The sequence below is a fragment of the Falco peregrinus genome, chromosome 3 (assembly GCF_023634155.1).
Source record: "Falco peregrinus isolate bFalPer1 chromosome 3, bFalPer1.pri, whole genome shotgun sequence".
Lineage (NCBI taxonomy): Eukaryota > Metazoa > Chordata > Aves > Falconiformes > Falconidae > Falco > Falco peregrinus.
Window position 1 is genome coordinate 23631741 of NC_073723.1, and position 19991 is coordinate 23651731.

The 19991-nt window shown below is 35.7% G+C and overlaps 1 protein-coding gene across 3 annotated transcripts in view; it reads left to right on the top strand.

The window, feature by feature from the left end:
* CSMD3 (CUB and Sushi multiple domains 3) overlaps positions 1 to 19991 on the top strand; it is a 725287-nt gene that overhangs the window by 321108 nt on the left and 384188 nt on the right. For all 3 annotated transcript variants that reach the window (XM_055800728.1, XM_055800729.1, XM_027777765.2), the window contains one exon: positions 6737 to 6858. In XM_055800728.1, the coding sequence (XP_055656703.1) occupies positions 6737 to 6858 (122 nt within the window). The remainder of the gene's footprint in view (positions 1 to 6736; positions 6859 to 19991) is intronic.

Below are 19991 nucleotides of genomic sequence, written 5' to 3' on the forward strand. Positions count from 1 at the left end.
GTAAATTTCCCTCCTGGCCATAACCTGAGTCGGTATCTTTTTCAAAATTCCAATAACAATAGTACCGTTCCACTCAGGTTATGATCTGGGTCAGGAATGTTCCAAAGCTGCCAGGGAGTAACTGACCGTCCCTGCTCTCATCCTCTACCTCGGCCAGGCAATAGAAGTTCCTTGTACAAACAGTCTTTTTCCCCACTTAGCCATGCAAGAGTTACCGGTATGGTTAAAGGGTGCTTAACCACCCAACTCTTATACAAACTCAAAGGCCTAATGGGGATTCCTGAGGTTGTAGGGCAGCCCAGAAGAGGGGCAAAGTGGGCCACCACAGATTCACATTTTGAAACGTCCCTCAGAGCCACAGAAATGTCTAAGAGAACTGTGTCTATCTTGAAATGCATATTCTGGATCTTTAGAAAGTGTACTTCATCAAAAGTGATGCTGTTCTAAGCTAGCTCATTATTCTTATTTAGATTCAGATTCTTGTATGCTTGAGCATAGTGGGGAAAAAAGAAAAATAAATAATAAAAAAGACAAATAGCTTTGTTTATTATCCTGAATTGTATCATTAAAAGGAATCCTTTCCTCTTTAATTGTCACTTTGCAAGATGTTCTGGGCAGGTAGTGACACACAGATGGCTTTTTCTGAAACCTAGTGTGATACAACTGTTAGCCAAGAAATTTTCTCAGGACCCTAAGGGCACCGACAGCCCATCCTGGTGCTCCCCAGCTCCATCTAAGCAAATGCAAAAACGAAAGACCTTCTTAATCTGGAAAATTTCAGTGAGGGTTTTTTTTTTTTGAAATATTGGAATTGTGTTACTATTCTATATGCTCTTAGTACACTACTGAGATCTTATTTTTTTAATTCTATACTGTATTTTCTTATTATTTTGAAATATCTCTTTGCTATACAGTGTGAGCAATAGCAACAGCAATGAAGAAATTTACTGTGAGACATACTGTCTGAATAAACTTCTGTAGTATCCCAAACAGTTTATTATTTTAAAGAACTTTTCTTTTTCCTTTCAACTGAAAATAGATAAGACTAAACTTCTAGCATAACTTCTCGTACTCTTTGAAGTAAGGTATAGCCAAAACATACTCATTACTCTGCTAATAGCGAGCTGCTAGTTGTCACAACCTAGTTAAATATACAAAAGCTGAAGCTTTTATAAAAAAAAATACAATTATCTGCTATTTATTTTCATGATGAATACATATTTACAGGTAGGAATTTTCAGGAGCAGGCGGACTTTTTTGGAAAGTTTTAAAGGTTGCATTTTACAAAAGAAAGATCTAGTAAACAAAACAGTTCATTAAAAAATAAAAAGTTTTAAGATGACTTTTGTTTCTTTATTTGAATATTTAAGAAAAATAGGAAAAGTTTTGACTACTTGGAAACTGGTAAGACATTAATGTATTATGTGGTATGCTAAATATGCACTTTTCTGCTATTAATATACAAATTCAATGTCTACATCTATACATACATATACATGCATATTTTTTGATATTTTGTATATAAGAACTGTGATGAAAATGCCTTTATATAATTTCAGTGAAAAATATTCTGTTACTAAGTTCATCAATTTATCTTTTTTCAATTCCTTAATTTGTTTTCACTTTTTTTCCTATTTAGACTCTTTTGAGTGAGCGGCCTTGCTAATAGCTTTCTGAAAATCCAATTAAATTCTGATTTTATCTTTTAGTTTAGAAAATTTTCCATGGAACTCTAACAAGCTGAATTTTCTTGTCTTACACATGGAGCTAAGCATTTTGCACATACTGAGACAGTGGTTATATTTTTTTAATAGACTGCATGCTTTTAATCAGCGTCCTCATACTGTAGGTGTCCCTTGTTTATCTTTGTTCTCCAGATAATGCATTGCTTTGTATACTTTCACAGTTTGGTGCTGATGATGCATTTTCTTGATGGAGGTTTATACCTATTTATTCAACAAACAGTTTATTTAAATGCTAGTTGTACTATCTTCAGTATTAAGGACTGCAAAAAGAAAATTATCTTTGTTAATATTTTCTCTCTATTGACTTTTATATGTCATCATAGTTAATTGTTTTCACTAAATTTTATTCTCCTTAATAGGTTATATGACATTCTTCCATATGCATAATTGTCATTCATGATTTCTTAGTATAGGCTTGCACTACCTTTGTGGTTTTAACATTTTCTCTGCCAGTTAGAAAGCACAGGTATGCATTGGTAAAATAAGTTACTTTCAAAGTTTCTTTCAATAAAATATTCTTTCAAAAAGCCTTTTGTAATTACAAGGGAAACAGAGAATTAGACATCTCAGGAAGTAAGATATTTTAAGTGCATGATGCAAGGATGTATATTTTACAAATGAAAAACCTTTACTGACACCAGAGACTTTTTAATTTAAAAAAATTATACTTGTTTTTAAACTGATAATCAGATTTTTGTCTCCTATGGATATGTAAAGCTCCATTAACTACTATGGTCCTATATTTATTTTAATTAAATTAAATATATATATATATATGTGTTAAATTTCAGCTATTCAAAATATATGTGTCAGAAAAGAAATTATACTCTGTAAGGAATATTTCTACCTTCCCACCTTTGATCATACTAGTTTTCCAATACTCAGCAGTTACAACTACAGAATTGCAATCCTACACATTTTTGTGCAAGCTTCATAGTTGCATCTCTGTATGTATCATCTTTGCTTAATTAATTTGCCATATTGATCATGTTTACTCCTTTCTTCATACTAATCTCAAATTTAAATTCATGTGAATGTCTGAAGTTAATAGCAAAACTCATAATAATTTCTGAAGAGCAGATTGGAGTATTGGAATTGCAAAAGCTTTCTACCAATTTACTGATTTCTGTCTCTCACCAAGAGCTGATTCAGTGCTTACAGGACAGTGAGATCTTAATTGTTTTTGTCTGTTACATGTAAATGAACTAATGATCTTTTTCCTGTATTTATAATGTGTCTGAAATCAGATCTGGTACTGTAAGAAAATTTACATTTTTTCTTCAAATAAACATAGTGACTTAGAAGTATAAATGGTAGATCATGCATATCAGTGTATTATAATTTGCTTCTATAGAGTTGTAGTAAAATCCCTTTTTTATGAAAAATATTAAGGATCAAATTTTGGACGTCTCATGTTTGTATTTCACTGCACTGTTATGACTCTTATTAAGTAAAGTAATTAAGTGGGTTTAATATGCATCTGTGACCATAAGTAGTATAAATTTAATGTTTGGTTCTGAAGTTATTAGACAGCCATGTCTCTACACTTACGTATTTCCAAATACTGTATGAAATACTGAGAAGCACAGTTAGAACTAGTCCTCAAACACATGAATTATCTGCATAGGAATAGTAATCTAATTCATGTCTTTAGATCTGTTCCAAAAAAGAAAGCAAATTCTTGCTGAATAATAAATAATCAAAGCCAGGATGGAAACGTCCAAATATACAAGAGTAAGCTGGAGAGGAGCTGATCTGTTTCTTAACAATACTACTAATACTAGTAATTAATTTCCTGATATTCACACTTTTAATATTTCAATTTCTTCAAAACACAGCAGCTTAGATTCCACCAGTGATTGGAAGCTAGCTTGTATTGCCACAATGTTGACTTGAAGTAGCAACCAGTGAATTTTGACAGACTAACACATCAAATATGTCTATAATCAAGGAGGCTTCTTGTGTCAGAAGGATCTATTAATGGTAGATGAATCTGAATGCCTGAATGCCTGTGGAACTTCTGTTTTACATTGTATTGTGGAAACAGGCAGCCAGTCAGCCATGCAGGTGACAAGTAGCCAATATCAAGATTGTGTGGCAGGGTTCTCAAATCCTTAAAATAAGTAGGGACAGATTCAAGAAGTCCAGGAAAAGGTGTTATGTGATGTTAACTTACCATTATATATTCTAATATATTTTTATTTACAGTTTTGCGACTTTCAGCTTATTTGTAAACTCTTCTTATGTTAGACTTACTCATGTGAAGAGCTGTGTAAGTCAATTATCTGAGTCAGTACTCGAAACCCACTGGAAACAATTTATTCTTCTTATCTACTTTACTTACTCTTTGCAGTGTGGTAAAAATCAGCACAGAGCCATGAGAGGCAGTGCACACTTACGTGAACTGCCTTGCGAACAACTACTTGAATTAGGAAGGGCTGTCAAAGAATGTTTTAAAATAAAAGATATAGGAAGTATTTATAATTTTCAATAAATAAAGCAAAAATTTTATGTAGAACACTTGCTTTGTTTCTGATTTTCCTAATAATCAATAAAAGCTGAACAAAAATTCATCTTAATTTTAGAAGTATATACTACACTTGCCTGTACCTTGTGGCACCTTCAAGGTTGCAGCAATTGAAGAAAAAATCTTCATGTGATTCATACAAAATTAAAGACAGAGGCAGGAAACCTGTGATGTTTACTGAGATAAAGACCACATGTAATGGGCTAAAAGCAAAAATGGAAATATTGAAGGATACAGTATTGAAGAATACAGTATTGAGGTTTACAGGCAAATATAAATTACTGGGTAAAGAAATCACGTAATAATTTTCTTGGTTGTATTTTACTGGCAAACTGTGGATTTTAGGCTTGAACATAAAGTATTAGTTTATTAGAATATTGTTATAGTAGAACGTTGCTTGCACTACAGTTATTACTGAACAGAAATACTCTGATATTCACCAAAATGCACAGATGTGTTTTGTTCATCAGTCACCTGACAAATGCAGTGAGATCAGTCATATACAGCCATTAAAACCCTAAAGGTGTACACTTTTCTCCCTTTAACCCCAAAGAAATTCAATATTAACCCATAACTTTTCAGTATTTTATGTTTTTGTATCAGGAGCTTTCCCAACCTGCAAATAAATATAGCTAATAGCTTCATCTTTGCAGCTTCTTATATTTGTATTTTCTAATTATTGGACATTCATGTTTAAATCACTCCTTTTTTTCCTTCTTAACCAGACTTTACGACCAAGTGATTGATTTAATTTGTGGTGGGGGTTTGGGGTTTTTTTGGTGTGTGTGTGTGGGTTTTTTGTTTGTTTGGTTTTTGGTTTTTGTTTTTCCCCTGCTGGATTTCAGACTATGGTACTGAAAGCAAATGTCTGTTAGGAATATTTCATATTAGTATGAATAACAGAAATTAGGAATCAATGTCTTAGCTTTCATTAGGGCCATTCTTCTATAGAATGACATGGCTTTACTTTGAGACCTCCATTATGTAGCTAACTTGAGAAAAGGCAGCAAAACCTATTCATAACCTTACCACAGCATATGTGCTTTATGTCCCAACTTTGCCCCAAAGGGTGTATTCACATGTTCAGATGGAGTACCAGATTGTATGTAGAATACTCATTGGTTTTCCCGTCTTGACTTTCTTCCCCCACACAGAGATGAGCTGCTGGAGTCATACAGTTTCTTATTCCAAACATAGATGAAAAGCTGTGCTCAGCATTAGTCTCACAATTATGATCTCAGTGCTTCAGCTATTGAGCATAAATGAGGAGCCTTCCTCTCATCTCCCTCCACTCTCCTTGTCTTCAGGCTTCTGGTGTGTCTTTGAACAGACTATTCACTAAAGTATTGCTTCTCTGAGGGGTAAAAGTGGTGCAGGTGGATGGAAATAGTGACGTTCTTTCTAGAGGTTAGTGGGAGGAAAGGAACAAGTCTTCATCCAGCAACAGCTGAATCTTCCTCTGGTACTGATCAAATAAACATGCTTTGCAAAAGTGCAATACAACTGTATGGCAATATCACATATCTTAGTGTGAATTTTTTTATTCATATAGGCAAGATGTTCTGTCAGAATACAGTAGAAGCAATAATTTACCTTCTGCAGTGTATTTGTGGTGTCATAACAATCACGGGAAAAATAGGTTCATGTGTAGCTGAGGCTGCTTGCCAGTTCTACAGCTTCATACAAGGAAGTTAACTAATATTGCATTCAGCAAAATATGAGTATCAAGGAACCAGCAATAAAACTTCTATTGACTTCAGCAGATTATGAATTTAGTGCCTTACAAATGTCATTCACGAGCAAAAAGGACACAGTTTATTTCCTTTGTGTTATTTGTGATGTGAAACACAACCTATATTAAATAAGGATATCAGTTTGTTTTTATTGAAGGTATACTACTGTAAATAACCATACAGACTTTGATTTGTAAATAAATGCCCTTTGTAGTCTTTAAAAATAGAGAACACAATTCTGTGTAAGTCTAACTTATAAGTTTCCTTTAAAGTTTTCAGTGCTTCAGCCATTTGTTCAATGGGTTGGACAGTGGTTATAGCAGAAAAAATGCTGCCGTGCCATACACAAATACATGTGCATAAAAAATTTACAGTGATAAAAGTGTTCTTTGTGTTCTTATCTTTCAAGACATTAGTGAAGGTAATGACTAAATTACTTCTTGAAATGTTTTAATAATATCTATATAATTTCTTTTACTATATATTTACTCTTTCTATGCCAAATACCTTTTTTTTTTTTTTATCAAAGTCTATAATCTTGGACATAAAAGAAAGTCTATTTTACTTTGTCAGAGTAACTATACATTAATAGCCTTTTGTATAAGATGGTTCCAGTTTTGGTTAACAGTATTTTAATCCTTATGTCTTGACTAATGTAAGTTAGAGCTTGGTTTATGAATCTGCTACATGTATTTTGTATGTGACTTAAAAGGTGAACTTTCTTTTTGCAGTCAAGACTTGTGGATCCAATCTGCAGGGACCTGGAGGCACTTTCACATCACCCAATTTTCCATTCCAGTATGACAGTAATGCTCAGTGTGTGTGGGTCATCACAGCTATCAATACTAATAAGGTAAGTTTAAAATTCTGTCTTTGCTTTAAAAAAAAAAAAATACTAAAAAGCACATGTAGACCATTAAATTTGTCACTAATATGATTTATCTCTGCAGTCCAGCTTCTGTACTTGGTGCATTGCAGACATTTCTAAGAAATGGCTGATGTTAGATGGGTGTGGACAGATGTTAAAACCTGTTTTTTTCCCCTAAGAGTGTTTTGCTTTTTGTATGCTGAGTAGATGCTATCATGTCTTTATGTGTTTCTCTAAATGAATTCCCAGAAGAAACTACTCAGTGGTATGAAGCACTGTCATGGGTCCACTAATACTGTGTTACAATCAGTAGAGCTGTTTTGTGTGTACGATTGTTTATATCATGTTTGGCCTTAGACTATGTGAGAAATCACTGAAGTTCATGAATTCACTTTCACTTCATGAAAGACTGTTTTAAAACGGTGTAATTTATTTCATTGTCTGAACCACTGTATTAAAATCCTATATACTTTATATCTACGCTTTAAACCAAAAGTACTAGGAGTTTGGGTAATGCCAGTAGAGCAATAAAGCTAAGTTATGACACCAGTTGTCTTTAAATTCAAGAGCTAGGCACCTGGCAGCAGTGGCTATATTCTATTTCCAGGTGTATCATTTTATATGAACTGAGTGTAATGGACTTGTTCAGCTGTAATAAAATTAAAATTAGCAGTACAGCTCAGGAATGCTTTATAAAGGTCCACCAACATCTGTGTTTGCTGGTACATGGGTATATTCTGCTGCCTAATTTCTGTTTTATATTACCTTGCATCACACTTCATTAATTGATCAGAGAGGCCTAGAAAACCTACTCTTTTGCACCTGAGTTTATCAAAGGACTCGGTTAAAACATGATTACATTTCAGAAGCCATTTAACTACATTAGTGCATTTCTCCCTCTAGTCTTACAAAGTCCTGTGTGGAAGCCACCCTTATGCTCCACTTTGGAAGAAGAAAAAAGGATATTTAATCAAGTGATTTGAATATTCATAGTGAAGAAGCTAGCTGTGTTTGACAGGGGAGGGAGGGTTGTTTGTTTTATCCTTGTTCCAAGGACTGCTCACCCAATTTATTCAATATATAGATCATCAAAAAGGTGTCAAGAGTCCTTCAAAGATGATGCAGTCTCTGTCCCACAGATGGGTAAAAAGTACAAAAGTAATAGTTAAGATCCATTTCTCTGGCCCTTCATATTTTTATTTCATCAATCAAAACCTGTTGATGATCAAGATGAAATCTGTGCACATCCAGAATTTCTGAGAGAAATTTCTGTCAAATGTGGCAATTTAATATAATTTTTTTTTTTTGAGGAAATTCAATGCAGCTCTTACACTTTGAACAAGTGCTCCAAATGGCTTCAAAACCACCACTGAGCTGTTGCATAGAATGAATTTAAGACCTTTTTGGCTACATTTTGCATAAAATGTTTTCCTTTCTTAGATGCAACATGGACATGTCTACGTAACAAAAAAAGTCTAGTAAGTTTTTATATATTCTACCAATAGCAGAAGCAAAACTTTAAGCTCGCAGACTGGTATGGATCTACTGTCAGATAACAGGTGACTGCAAGTTTAAGATTAAATGACTTGAAGAGTGTTAAGTATCATACTCAGACAGAGGTATTCATGTCTTAGTGCTGCCTTCCTCCTCCCTCCCTGCCAATTCACAACATGGTGATGCAGTGTTATCTTCAAAAGCTCAGAACTTTATTTTGACCAAAAGAATTTGTTGGTGGAGTGTTCAAAAACATTATTCCTCCATATTATTTTCCTTACTAATTTCCAGTTTCTGCTTTTAAGGAACTTTGAATTTATAGCTGAGTGCAGGAAATTAAGAATGAATAAATTCTTTGTCTCTGCTTGTCAGTGTGGTTCAGAGTTATGGAATGATTAAGCTTGGAACAGACCTCTGGAGATCTTCCAGTGGAACTCCCTTGCTCAAGCAGGGCCACCTAGAGACGGCTGCCGAAACAGTCATGGAATATCTCAAAAGATGGTGACTCCACAACCTCTCTGGGCAAGCAGTGCTAGAGCTTAATTACCCTCACAGTGGAAAACTGTTTCCTGATGCTCAGGCAGAACCTCCTGTGTTTCAGTTTGTGCCCATTGCCTCTGGTCCTGTTACTGGGTATCAGCAGAGTTTGGTTCCCTCTTCTTTACATCCTCCCTTCAGGTGTTTATGCACATTAAGATCCCCCTGAACCTTCTCTTCTCTAGGCTAAGCAAACCCAGCTCTTTCCACCTTTCCTTCTTGAGAGATGCTCCAATACCTTAATCATCGTTGAGTCTGGGAAGAAGTTGGGTAGGATGGAGGTTTTTTTTTTCTTATTTCTCACTTCTGTATTCTATTTTTAATTGGCAGTAAATTAAATGAAGCTTACTCAGGTAGAGTCTGTTTTGCCTGTGATGGTATCTAGTGAGTGATCTCCCTGTCCTCTCAAACCAAGAGCTTTTTCATCCCATTTTCTCATCCTGTTTTTCTGAAGGGGAATGATAGGGAGGCTTGGTGAGCACCTGGCAGATAGTGATGTTTAAATGACCACAACTTAATATTTTTATGTCTCCTCATTTATTTAAATACTGTGAAAGTGTTGAGTAAAAGAGTGAAAACAAGAGTTAAGAACAGGTCACTTAGGGACAATTAAATATGAACTTTTATATAAGGCCATAATCAAGAATACTTGTTAGTGGATGGTACATCAGAGAGTTATGTTAGTAATAAGAATGCAAAGAAGTAATGCTAAAATAAGCAAGGTATTTTATTTCAAAACATGAATGTTGGACACTGTTCCTGCATTTCTGTGATGTACCACTGAATTTACTAGCCTCTGAGAAGCCTTAGAATCATCATGGGCAGATTGTACTGCAAGGAGTTATCCTCTTACAGGTAAGTTTGTAAATGCTTCAGCATTACACCAAAAATACTGTTCTTTATATGTTATAGGTTGGATGTAATTATACAATATACAAATATCTTTGATATTGCAATGAAATTCAGACTCACAGATAAGTATTGGGTTTTTTAAATAGCAGGTAGATAAAAGTTTTACAATGTTATCAGAAACAACATTCAGGTATGTTTACGGTTTTCAGTATAAACAGAAAAGGTGTCTAGCACTGATTATAGGAACCTAAACTTGTTGAGGTTAAAAGAAAATGAGATTATTTTACAAGTTAGATCAATTTCTTTTTGGCATATATTGAGGAATCTGCATGTATAAAGTTTTTGCTTACATAATCAGTGGTTTAATGTGTTCCATTTTGATTCCTGCTAACAGTACCTTATTTTCCTGAACACAATAATGCTTGCCTTGCATGACTACTAGAAGGCATAACTTTTGATGTTTACCTTGAAGTCAAAAGCATCATTGATGTATAATGAAGATCAGCCATTAAGAGTTATTTATAATGAGTGAAAGAAATAATGTCATGATGTTCATTATAACATGGCAATATTTACAGGATTTTGTATCACAGCCATGAGAACCATGAGGACTTATTGATCCTGATATTTCAGGACTTATTGATTTCAGAGCTGCTTCTGTTGCATCATTTGCAACAAAGTAGCTCAGAAATTGAGACTCCTCTGAGGAAGAAAGCATCAAACGAAAGACCCTGAAAGGAACTTTAACTCTGGTGTATATGGACATTCCTCCCATGTCTACATGCCTATTCCAGGATTGAATCTGGCTAATTTTCTTCCATGACTGGTTTCAGAAATAAGTTTGATATCAGTACAGTATGAAAGTAATATTGTTTCAGGCAATCAATTACCTCCTTAGCTTTGTACTGCTTTACAGTTGGTCTCTAGCCTCATACAGTTAACCAGACATGCTGTTAATCCCCAGGTATTGTTGGCAGTGGAGTAGAACCATGACTACATCCCTCAAACAGGGCCACAGAACACTGTGAGTGTACTATTGGAAAGTAGAGAAATTAAATACAAAAACAGTTGTGAAAGGAAGGTCATATGTATGGCAGTCAGTAATAAAATTTATTGATGAAGATGCAGCAACACATCTGATACCAGTGAGATCCACATATTTCTACTGTTCTTATCCATGGGTTTTGCATGCTTATTTTTATCAGGATCCTGTTCTGTGGAGTTGATCAGTTCAAGAGAAAATAATTAAGATTATGATTAGAAATAAATCTATGATGTTCCAAAGCTCTGAATAGTGATCCGGTGGAAAAAGAAATATGGGGAATTTGTACATAACTTTTTTTACAGTGAAATATGTGTGATTGCCTGCATGGTATCATACCCAGTAAAAATGGTTGTATTGTTTTTTAAAAGAAAAGTCTTCTGAACTTTTTCAACTGCTGCTTATTGAAACATATACTCTTAAATTCTGCTTAAATGTGAAGTATTTCGGAACAGTTGAACATCTTTCATATAGGAAATTTACAGTCGATTTAGAAAGAGTTAACTTTATAAGAATGTTTTTCCCAAAAGTTTTAACTCTCCCCCCGCTAAATACTGAAGCTATACTGACATTTATTTTACTGTAGTTGTGGAAAATCCAAGAGGAAACCATGAGCTAACCTAACTTAAACAGTATATTGCGGGTTTATGTTCAACTTGCTGTTCATGAGGAGCCCCACTGCCTTTTCTGCAAAGCTCCTTTCCAGCCAGTTGGCCCTGAGTATGTACCAGTGCATGAAGTTGTTCCTCCCCAGAGGCAGAAACTTCCATTTCCATTTGTAGAACTTTGTGATGTTCCTGTCAGCCCATTTCACCAGCCTGTCAAGGTCCCCCTGAATAGCAGCACAACCCTCTGGTGTATCAACTACTCCTCACAGTTCTACATCATCTTAAAACTTGCTGAGGATCTTCTCAGTACTATCATCAAGGTCATTAATGAGAATGTGGAGCAGGACTGTACCCAGTACTGACCCTTGGGGCACAAGAAGAGTGACTGGCCTCCAGCTGGGTTTCTTACCTCACTGTAGATTCATCTCCCCATGTTCCATCAGTTTTTCTGTAAGAATGTCATGAAAGAGGCTGTTGAAAACCATAATGAAGTTCAAGATCAGCATCCACTACTCTCCGGTCATCCGCCAAGCCAGTCTTCTCATTGTATAAGGCTATCAGGTTGATCAGGCATGATTTCCCCTTCATAAATCCATGCTTGCTACGTTCAGGCATCTTCCTGTCCTTAGTACATTTGGAAATGCTGTCCAGGAGGATTTGTTCCATCACCTTCCCACAAATCAAGGTAAGGCTGACAGTAGTTCCCCAGATACTCTTTCTTACCTTTCTTGAAGATAGGAATGAAGTTTTCATTCTTCCAGTCCTCAGGAATCACTTCCTGTTCATCATGACCTTTCAGAGATGATTGAGAGTGGCCTCACAGTAACACTGGCCAGCTCCCTTAGCACTTGTATATGCAACCCTTAGGCTCTGTGGACTTGTGTATATCCAGTTTGTTTAAATGTTCCCTAACCTAATCCTCATGCAGCAAGAATAAATCTTCCTTACTCCAGACTTTCCCTCTAATCTCAGGGGACTGGGATTCTTAAACACTAGTCTCATCAATGAAGACAGACCTTCTTCACTTCAGTACATTGACCTTTTCAGCACTCTTTGTCACTGTGCAACCTGCCCCATTCAGTGGACAGCCCCTGTTTTCTGTCATAAACCTTCTGCTGCTGACATACCTGTAGAAGTCCTTCTTATTAATTCATGTCTTTTGCCAGACTTTACCCCACATGGGCTTTGGCTTTCCTAGAAATATCCCTGCATACTCAGAGGAGTGTCTCTATACTCCTGGGTGTCCTGATCCTGATACCGTCTCTCTTATGCTTCCATTTTATGTTTGAGTTTAGTCTGGAGCAACTAATTCATCCATACAGGCCTACTACTACCTTTGCTTGTTTGTCTGTTCATTGGGATGAACCATTACTGAGCTTGGAGGTAATGATCCTTGAAATCAAACAGGTTTCTGGACTGTTGTCTCCAGAAACATCTGCATGGGATTCTTCAAAACAGAAACCTAAGCAAAGTCATCAAGGTTGTGTTCTGCCTTTTGCCTTGCCTCTTTCCTTTCAGGATCCTGAACTCCACCGACCCATGGCCACTGCAGTCCAGGCTGCCCCAACCTTTAGGTTCCCAACCAGGTCTTTCTTGTTTGTAAGGAGGTCCAGCAGAACATGCTCCCTTCTAAGCTTTCAGTCACCTGTGTTAGGAAGTTGTTATCAATACACTCCCTAAATGTCCTTGATGACTTGTGCCCTGCTTTGTTGCCTTCCTAGGAGATATTGGGGTGGTTGAAATTCCCTGTGAGGATCAGTACCTGCACATATGAAGCTTCTCCAACAATGTATGATGGAGGAAATTCGTGGACAGTTTTCCCACTTCAAGATTGTCCACCCTTTTTTTAATATAAATCAAATAAGTGATTTTGTCACCTTTTTTTTTCATGGCTACTCTGGAATCAACTAAAGCTTTGTCGACCAAAAATAGCAGAACTATAGTTCCAGAGATCTGCTTGAAAGAACATTCAAGGAAATCATGCCTCTCTGTGGTACTCTAAAAGTGCAACAGAATTTAAAGTTCTTCGCTTTGGCCTGAACTGTGATTCTCATATTATTAACCCCTTGGGTCCGTATGAAATATACTCCTGAACAATTGCACATAAATGAGAATAAGGATTTCTCAGTTTGAACTCCACTTGATTACATTTCTCACATCTAGTAAGGGAAATGATATTCGAATATCTCTTGCGATGTTGTACAAACTCATCAATTACATTTTGGACCATGCTATCAATTGCTGGTAATTTATTCTGACATTAGGTAATGGGATCTTGTAATTTTATGTTTACATTTTGAATATAATCAAAGATCTTTGTGTTTTTTTATGGCAGAATTCCCTTCCCCACTGCAGCCGCAGTGCATTTTTTCTACTGCTTTTCTTCTAAAAAATTAAAACTTGTTTTCCTTTCATTGTTTCTATATCAGATCAGATGCTTGAACAACATTTGTTACCAATAAACAGCTGGACATACTGTTTATAACTGTTTATGGTATCACATTTGGTTTATTCTAGCTCAGATATGAACTGTGTGCACAGAAAGCAGGCTGCAGGCGGAATTTTAGTTACTTGCATCTTGTGCCAGATCAGTCTTTTTCTCGGCTCCTGTTATGATCTATTGTTCATGCAACTAGTAACAGAGAGTTGGTTTATTCATAGACTGACAGCTCTTCTTAAAGGGAGACAGCAGTTTGTAGCGTCTGAAGTGGAAAAGAGAAGCCCATAGCAGAGGACTTATTTTACTTACAGATTTGCGTAGGAATACCATAGGTAGAGGAAGTTAATGATTTCTGATGGGCTTAACCAAAACAGAGATTTATATATAGAGAGATATAGATATAGATACATATTTAAGCAAGAGGAAGAAACTTTTTTTCTTTAACACTGGAAGGCCAATTCAGTTAATATCAACAAGACAGAAAAAAACAGAAAAGCATTATCTATGAAATCTGCTTCAACACAAACCATTATAATTTTGTTAACACAAAAAATGTCTTTAAATTTCCCTGCACGAAATACCTACAAAGTCCCATCTTACCAAACTAAACACTGGGTGGATTGATACAGCATTTTTTAGAAAAGCTGGAAACCATCACAATTTGATGTTCTAAAATAATGAGTGTCTTTTCTTGAACTTAAACAATTATGATCATGAAAGCATTTTCATATTGTTTTAAAAATTGCAAGATTATCTGTATTGTGTTGTCTGAATGACAAAACCTCATTTTGTGTGTTTTATTGTTTCCATAACTCAAATAGCTATTGCTGCTTGCAGTGACAGAAATTCGGCAGCTGTTCCTTGACCTTTTCCAGAAAATCTTTGTTAATTTTAAAACACAGAATGAATGATACACATGATAAAATTCCAGACAGTGAGGGAAAGAAAGCTGTTATGTGCTATTAATATGCATACTGTAGAAAAAAACCCAACAAATAAAACACATATGTAGATTTGTAGACTATAAATCTGCAAATTACCTGTTTGAGAGGTGGAGTGAAATCATACGGTAATTCTTCATTATAGTTGTGTTCTCAAATTATGGTGCTTCAAATGCTTTAGGTATTTTACCAATATAAGAATGGGGTACTTAATTATTTTGTTCTTAACTAATCCCTAAAAAAAACTTTTTGTTGTTGTTGTTGTATACAATAATATTAGTTTGCTGCATACCTTTGCTTTAGCTTAGCAAAATAAACTGGCCTCATTACTAATTAAGTAAGATCACCGTTTCCAGGACTGCACCAAGGCATGATTGTTTTTTTCATTTGTATCTTCACTTGCTTCCTTTTCATTTGTTACTAGGTAAACTCTGAAGGTTGCATAATTCTTTCAGCTTCACTTAACATAAAGGGCTGTTGTTAGACAGTGAATGCCTTGGTTTATTAAATTTTCTTTGCCATATATAGTATACATAGAGCTACACCAGACCTGTTAGGCAGTAATTGCTAGATAATTGTTATCATAGCATGCTAAAAACATTTTTGGACAAAAGAAAGCCAAATAATGCGGAGATACTCATTGTCAGGTCAGTACAAATCCTGTGGGTTTTTCACTACTAATGGCAAAAATGCTATTTGCTGGGTTACATTAAACCTTCATTCATGTAATTTCCTTAGATAGCATGTGGGATAAGAAAATTGCAATTTTGACTATTGATTTTGCCCTTCAAAAGGATGGGCAACAAAATGTTCAGTTTAAATTTAACAACAGGCTAAAATACCAGGGAAATCTGAATTAAGGCTAAAGTTAACCAGAGTTCAAGTCTTATGACTTATACTTGCTGGGGTCTTTTGTAATCCACTGACTGAAACACTGTGGAAAATGTCAGTGCTAGAATGACAGCCATTCTGACAGATGTCAGCCATATTCGCACCACATATCGTTCACCACCATACATTAAGAAGGAGAAAAATAAGCAAAAGGACTCCTTTAAAAAAACCCTAAAGCTGTTTTCCAAGATTATAAAGAGAAATTAAATATATAAGGTGATTGTTAAATTTAGATGGATCAGAAAACTAGGTCCAGGTTCTGATTAGTTTACAGGCAGGAGTTCTAAAAAAAGAAATTTTACATGATTGCATGTTATTTTTTCTTTGTCACCATTATATTTTAAATTTATATTCATTGTATTTCAAGCATAAAAGTATGCTTACTGCATGCATAAATGTTTCTTTATAATGTGTTCTTTAGAATATAGGTTTCAAAAGTTTGCCAGTGTTCCCATTCTTACCTTTCTATCTATTGAATTTTGAAATAATTTTGAAATAAGTAATGATTTATGCCTGAGAGTTGGGAAATAGTTGGGGGTGGGTTTTCTTGGTTTTAGGCTTGTGTTTTGTTTGTTTTGTTTTTTTTTTTTTTTTTTTTAATTATTACTTTTGCTAGGTTGTTGGTTTTTTTGTGGTTTCTTTGGGGGGTTTTTTGGGGTGGTTTTTTTTTTTTTTTGTGGATGTCAAATATCTGTTAGGAAATTTATAATCTGAATTTTGTAGTAATGGCAGAGCCTACTGAAAATTTATGACATTTGTTTCCAACTGCTATAGTCCTTCACTTTCTGAGAAACTGTTGAAATAGTTCAAAATGTCTTGGAAACTCCTCACATGATATTTTCTACAAGTCTGAAAAAGTTTACTGAGGCAATAACTTGCAACTGCTATGGGATTGATATGGTTCTCATTTATTCACTCTATATTAAGATATTCTTTATTAGGTTTTAAAAAATATTCTTACATTCCATTCTTCCCTTTCTCTTTCCTTATGTCATTATGTTGCTGTTTTCCTCCAGCAAAAATTTCATCTCTTAATTTCTGAGGTTTTGTGCCTTTTAAGCTAAACCAAAAATAAGCAAAACAAATTCAGCAGAAAGCTGAGTGTTTACATTTAATTTACCACAGCTGTGTTATTTTGTTAACCATATCTAAACTGTCAGTGAAACGTTTCCTAAGCTTGCTGTGAAGCCTAAACCCAGTTGCCATCCATATTTATTCACATTAACAGTATAAATCTCAAGCAGGCTGGGTGCTTTAGCATGAACTCAAGCGCTCATTTCTTGAAGTCTCTTTTGGTCAAGCCTGTTGGAACAAACTACAGTGCAGCTCTTTTTACAAGCAAATGTCTCAAACTTGGCTTCTCCTATGCCTAGTGTGAAGATGTAATATGGGTGTCACAGTGAAATGATTAGAAAATATGAGCTCATTAAACTCACTCTTAAATATATATTTTAACCACAATCCTGTTTTTCCATACAGATTAAAAAAGCTTGAACTGTATTTATCAACAGGAGATAATATATACTTTCATTCTATATGAAACGAGAAAGTTTAAAAATATTTCAGTTTTGCTCAGAATACATTCAGTTTCTCTGTAGTGTCAGCGATGCTGTTCTTCCATATTGTTCATGAACATTTTGATCCAGTTAAAAAAATCTGAGTGACATACTGCAGTTTTTTTAAAAAATCTTAGAAATGTATGTGAAGGAGGGGAGGGGGGATTGTCTTAGCAGAGTAAGAGCATAGAAGGGAATCCAGCTATTTCTAAGGCAGGAATTTAGCAGGCTCAGGAGTGAGAGAATAGAATAAACTGCTAAATGAGAGAATTCGGAGTCGGGAGGAATGTGCATGTGCTTTGGGTTATGTTGGAGAAAAATAGTATAATAAAGGAGATGTGGAGGAAAAAAAATATTAATGCAATTGCAGAGGGATAAATGACGTCCTTCCATCCTGCAATTTTACTATAACTCAAAATTCATTATAAAAGGATGACAGGTCCATTTTCTTAATTATTGTAGATTTTATCTTACTAAATATTTTCCTGCCATTTCTGTGACTATAAAAGCAATGTTTTACACTCTGAAAATATGGTCTCAGCCATAGGGAATGGTTAACAGATTGTACCTATTGCAATAACTACAACAGAAGTAATTACTTCTGTTTCAGCCATCCACAATTTTAGACTCTAGTCATAACCTGAATTTCAGGTATTAACTCCACATTTGATTAAAACTTTAGAATTAAAGGCCAAATCTGAGTTCTAGTTCTGTTTGACTTTTGTAAGTTCCTTAAATTGGTCTAATTTAGTTTCCCATACACGTGGAATGGAAACATTTTCTGATTTGTACTTCCTATGAATTTGCACACCCAAGCTAAAACTTTTAAAAAGACATATGCATATGACCAAGAGACTTTGATAAGAAATTTTCAGTACTTGCACAGTGAGCATTTGATATGTTTCAGCCTTTTTTTGTTTGATGAATTTTTGGCACAGAGACTTGTCACTTTCCTCCACAGCTGAGTTCACTTGGCTGCTCTTGTCAATGATCTTTATAGTAAATTCTGCTCAATACATACCTTTCTCTGATATTTGTTCAGAAATGGAGCTACTTGTAGTTTGTTTCCTTGTTTTCTATGAAGTGACTCCTTTAAAGATTCATGGTACCATTCTGTGGTGGATTAACCTTGGCTGTCTGCCATGTGCCAGCCCCTCCTCAACGGGTCAGGGGGAGAAAATATGGTGAAAAATCTCCTGGGTTGAGATAGTGACAGGGATATCACTCACTAGTTACCATCATTAGCAAAGCAGACTTAATTTGGGGAAACTTTGTCTCTGCTACTCCTTCCTCCTCATGCTCTTCCCCTGCTCCAGCACGAGTCCTTCCCATGGGGTGCAGTCTTTGAGGAGCAGACTGCTCCAGCATGGGCGCCCCATGGGGTCACAGTACCTGCCAGAAACCTGCTCCAGTGCAGGCTTTTCATGGGGTCATGGTTTCCTTTGGGGCATGTCCACCTGCTCTGGCATAGGGTCTTCCATGGGCTGCAGGTGGACACCTGCTCCACTATGGACCTCCATGGGTTACAGGGGAACAACCTGCATCACCATAGTCTTGTCCACTGGCTGCAGGGGAGTCTCTTCTCCAGTGCCTGGGGCACCTCCTCCCACTCCTTCTCTACTGACCTTGGTGTCTGCAGAGTTGTTTCTCTCACATTTTCTCACTTCTCTCCTTTAGCTGCTGTTGTGCAGCATTTTTTACCTTTTCTTAAAGATGTTATCACAGAAGTGCCACCAGCTTGCCTGGTTTGCTCAGCTGCGTCCTCTCGTGGGTCTGTTTTGGAGCAGCAAGAACTGGCTCTGTCTGACACAGGGGCAGTTCCTGATCTCTTCTCACAGAAGTCACCCCTGCAGTCCCTCCCTGCTACCAAAACCTTACCATGTAAACACAATACATTTTCACAATGCAAACTGAAGGTGGTGCTTGCAGGAATATCCACTGAGACTTAAGTCTATTACTATGACTCCTGTGGTTTTGTCGCCTTCAGAATGTATAGCTGCTCATCAAGTTAGGCTGACATCCGTTAGTGACCACTCTGTTTTCTTTTGGAACAGACTGCTTACTCTCTGTGGGATGAAAAAAGGCATACTTCTATGCTTCATGCAAAGATACCCTTTTTGGCTAACTACTGAATGGAAGAACAGAATCAGGGACAAGTTAATTAGAAGTCCTCAGCCCCTTCCTATGATTGCAGTCCTCTTGCTATTTAAGAGCAATGGTGGTGGTGGTGTTTTTATGTTTTTTGGGGGGGCTTTTTTGATTGTTATTTTCAACTCTGACCTTAGTTTTATGAGGAAAGGATGATCATGATTTTTTTTTTTTTTTTTCATTTTTTCCTACTTATACCTATCACTATTTGTTTATAATGCTCTTGGGAAATCATACTTTTTTAGATTGTCTGGTACATTATCATCTCCCTATGTGTGGAAGTAAAAGAAAAAGTCCTTAGAGCAAAAGTACAAAAAAGTTTCAGGATTTTTCTAATGCGTCTCCTTGGAAAGCAGTAAAGTGGACTGATGTTGTTTACTACAAAAGTGTTTTTTTGAAAGGTAGAAAATGGAACTCATGGAACGTTATGTATTTAAAGTTAATTTAAATACAATGGTTTAAGATTACTTTTGTTTTCTTTAGAAGCTTCTTAGATTTGAGTCTTACTGTAATATACTGTAATATGTTTTTGCTGCTAACTCTGCTGTATGATCTTTTAGTCTCATCTCTTTTTATTTATTATTTACTGGGATGGTGTTATTAATGAAA